The following is a 2502-nucleotide window of genomic DNA, read 5'->3' on the forward strand; positions in this document are numbered from 1 at the left end:
TTTGAAACTATTGGAGTAACTTTATGATTATGGAAGATTTTACAGCGAGATTCGAGAAAGAATGATTATGAACGATATAGGAAAGATTTATGCTAATGTTATGAAAGAGAGAAACTAAGATATTGAAGTAGAATTGAGGGATATTTTCAATTTGATTGGACAAATAAGAAACAAAGTCTACTGAAACAAAAATTTCGGACCTTTTTGTTCCACCAATGAAGAACTTAAAATGAGGAGAGCATAAATGGTTGATTTGTCCAAAGAAGCTCATGCCATGTGTCATTCAACGAAGGGTTCTTCTGAAAATTAGTCTAATTCATTATTGTGTAATTTCCTGTAATTTATATCCAGTTGTCTATGATTAGGTGTCTTGTAACTTTGCGAATTGGAAATTATATTGAGTGTGGTTCCTAACCCCAGTAAAGATGATATTCTCCTCTCTTTATCTTTTTCCTTATACTTTCACTCTTCCTTCTTCTTTGTAGTTCATTTGCTTCCTAGAATACTATTCTGACTGATGAATCACTGGACAAAAAATAATAACCCACCAATGTTTATAACAGCTGCTATCCTATGCTTAGTTCGTCTACCCTGGTTGTCCCCTTAATCTCAAAATTCTGCAACTTCTGTCCATCTTTTACCCATCCTTTGATCCATCTCGGGATGTTTTTGGTAGAAGGGGAAATGGAACTGCTCCTTTTTTATTCCAGTTTGACTTTTTGATAGAATCTGAAATGAAGTCCACCATCTCAAACTGAATGGAGTGACGTTCAGACAATCTTGCTCTACTTTTCTACTTTAGAATTCTTGAATCTGGCTTTAGATCTTTATATTTTGGCAGCATATTATATGAGGGCATCCTGCTAGCGCAAAATAAAATCTTAGTCTGAAGTTAAGTGATTGGGCTACTTTTAGCTTATCTTCTTTCCAATAATTGTTTCATGCTAAATTTAGTGGGATCCTTCAACCTTAGCTGATTCTCTGTGGCTAGAGTATTTTCAGTGGCGAGTCTGAAATTGTAAGTCTTGCTGGACCTTGCTCAAGGCAAGTTCCCTTTTGTGGACTGATCTTATGAAAGAAAGGATTCACTAACATGATTAATTGGTGCCCTTTTCCTGGAAGTAATGAGTGTTACCCTTTTACCAGGGCATGGTTCTTATGTGGTATGTTTTCTACCGTACTTTGACCAGAGAGCTGAGTTCTTTCTACATGGTTTTCTTAAGTGCTCCTCTATACTCTACTCATTCACCTCTATAAACTTAAAGTCAAGTCACTATGAGGATTGCCCTCCTATTCGAAGTTTCAAACTTGTTGACTACGACTAGAATCATGAATAAGACTCGTGACCATGACAGGGCATTGTGCTGTGCTCTCTCAACACACCCATGCGCCAATCAAAAACTAAAGGCTCCCACCCAAAATAAGTTGATTCATTATGCTGACAGTTTCGTCTTTAGAAGGTTCATATGTAATTTTGATTTGGCTGTGGTCATAATTATTTGTCAATCTTTTGTTTCTCTTGTGCCATGCCTTAACTTCAGGACACGGTCTGAGAGTTATGGCTGCTGGTCCTCATGCTTTTATTAAATTGCATTAGTTGCCCTCCATCACGTCCTACTAAAAATAGAGGTTAAGTTTCCTGAACTTGTTCTTTTAATCAGCAGATCATGGAATTCTTTTTCTGCCTTCTCAGCTAGAAACCAAACTTATTACTCTACACGATCAAACACCTCTGCTTCTTCCAGGATCTCTTGGCTTGTAATATTCAAATTTCTGAGATTCTTGATTTAACAAAATGTCAATTGTGTGTCTATGGCTTTATGCACCAGAAGTAATGTAGTGCTATGCTGTTTCTCTCTGTGATGAGCTAGGAAAATCATTTTACTAAGTTACTGTATTTAATTGTAAAATGAGAAGATGTTATAAAAATTATTACTTTTCCTTCCCATTTTGCAGCTAGACCTGGAAATCAAAAGCCAGCTGGTTCTACTTCTCTGAAGTCATACTTGGAACCCGTTCCTATGACAGAGAAAGGTCTACTCCCGGCAGATTATACTTTGGAAGATCCCGACTCCCATTTTATATATGTGTGTAAGAAGGCTGATGATCCAACTGCTGTCAGCCACGGATCTAGCAATTCTTTGACTGATGATACACTACGGAGATAACAAATAGACCCTTAGTGATGTAAGTTTTCTTCACTTCATGCACTGATATTAAGTGTTCTAGCCAAATAAGTCACGAGGAGGTCTCTGAATGTATTGGAAGCCGTACTGATGATAATGTAGTTCTTGATAATTGGATAGAAGGTCATTTAAGAAAAGAATAATTGGTTGTTGTTGTGCTAATATCAGCTCAGATTTGACTCCTCCAAGCCTGTTGTCTGTGCCTATGTGAATTAATAAAGGACAATGTTTAATTCTTCTCAGTCAATGAAATGCATAATTCCTTTTCGTTAATCAGCCTGATTTTCGAAACATTGGTGTATATTGATGTAATACC

General features: G+C 36.7%; 1 protein-coding gene across 1 annotated transcript in view; it reads left to right on the forward strand.

Annotated features, from left to right (window-relative positions):
- Positions 1 to 2459, forward strand: part of LOC111410474 (methyltransferase-like protein 13) — a 15101-nt gene extending 12642 nt beyond the window's left edge. Inside the window, exon 8 of the mRNA XM_023040829.1 lies at positions 1957 to 2459. Within this exon, the coding sequence (XP_022896597.1) occupies positions 1957 to 2168 (212 nt within the window). The 3' untranslated portion in view covers positions 2169 to 2459. The remainder of the gene's footprint in view (positions 1 to 1956) is intronic.
- The last annotated feature ends 43 nt before the right edge of the window (positions 2460 to 2502 follow it).

The sequence above is a fragment of the Olea europaea genome, chromosome 15, assembly GCF_002742605.1.
Source record: "Olea europaea var. sylvestris chromosome 15, O_europaea_v1, whole genome shotgun sequence".
Classification (NCBI taxonomy): domain Eukaryota; kingdom Viridiplantae; phylum Streptophyta; class Magnoliopsida; order Lamiales; family Oleaceae; genus Olea; species Olea europaea.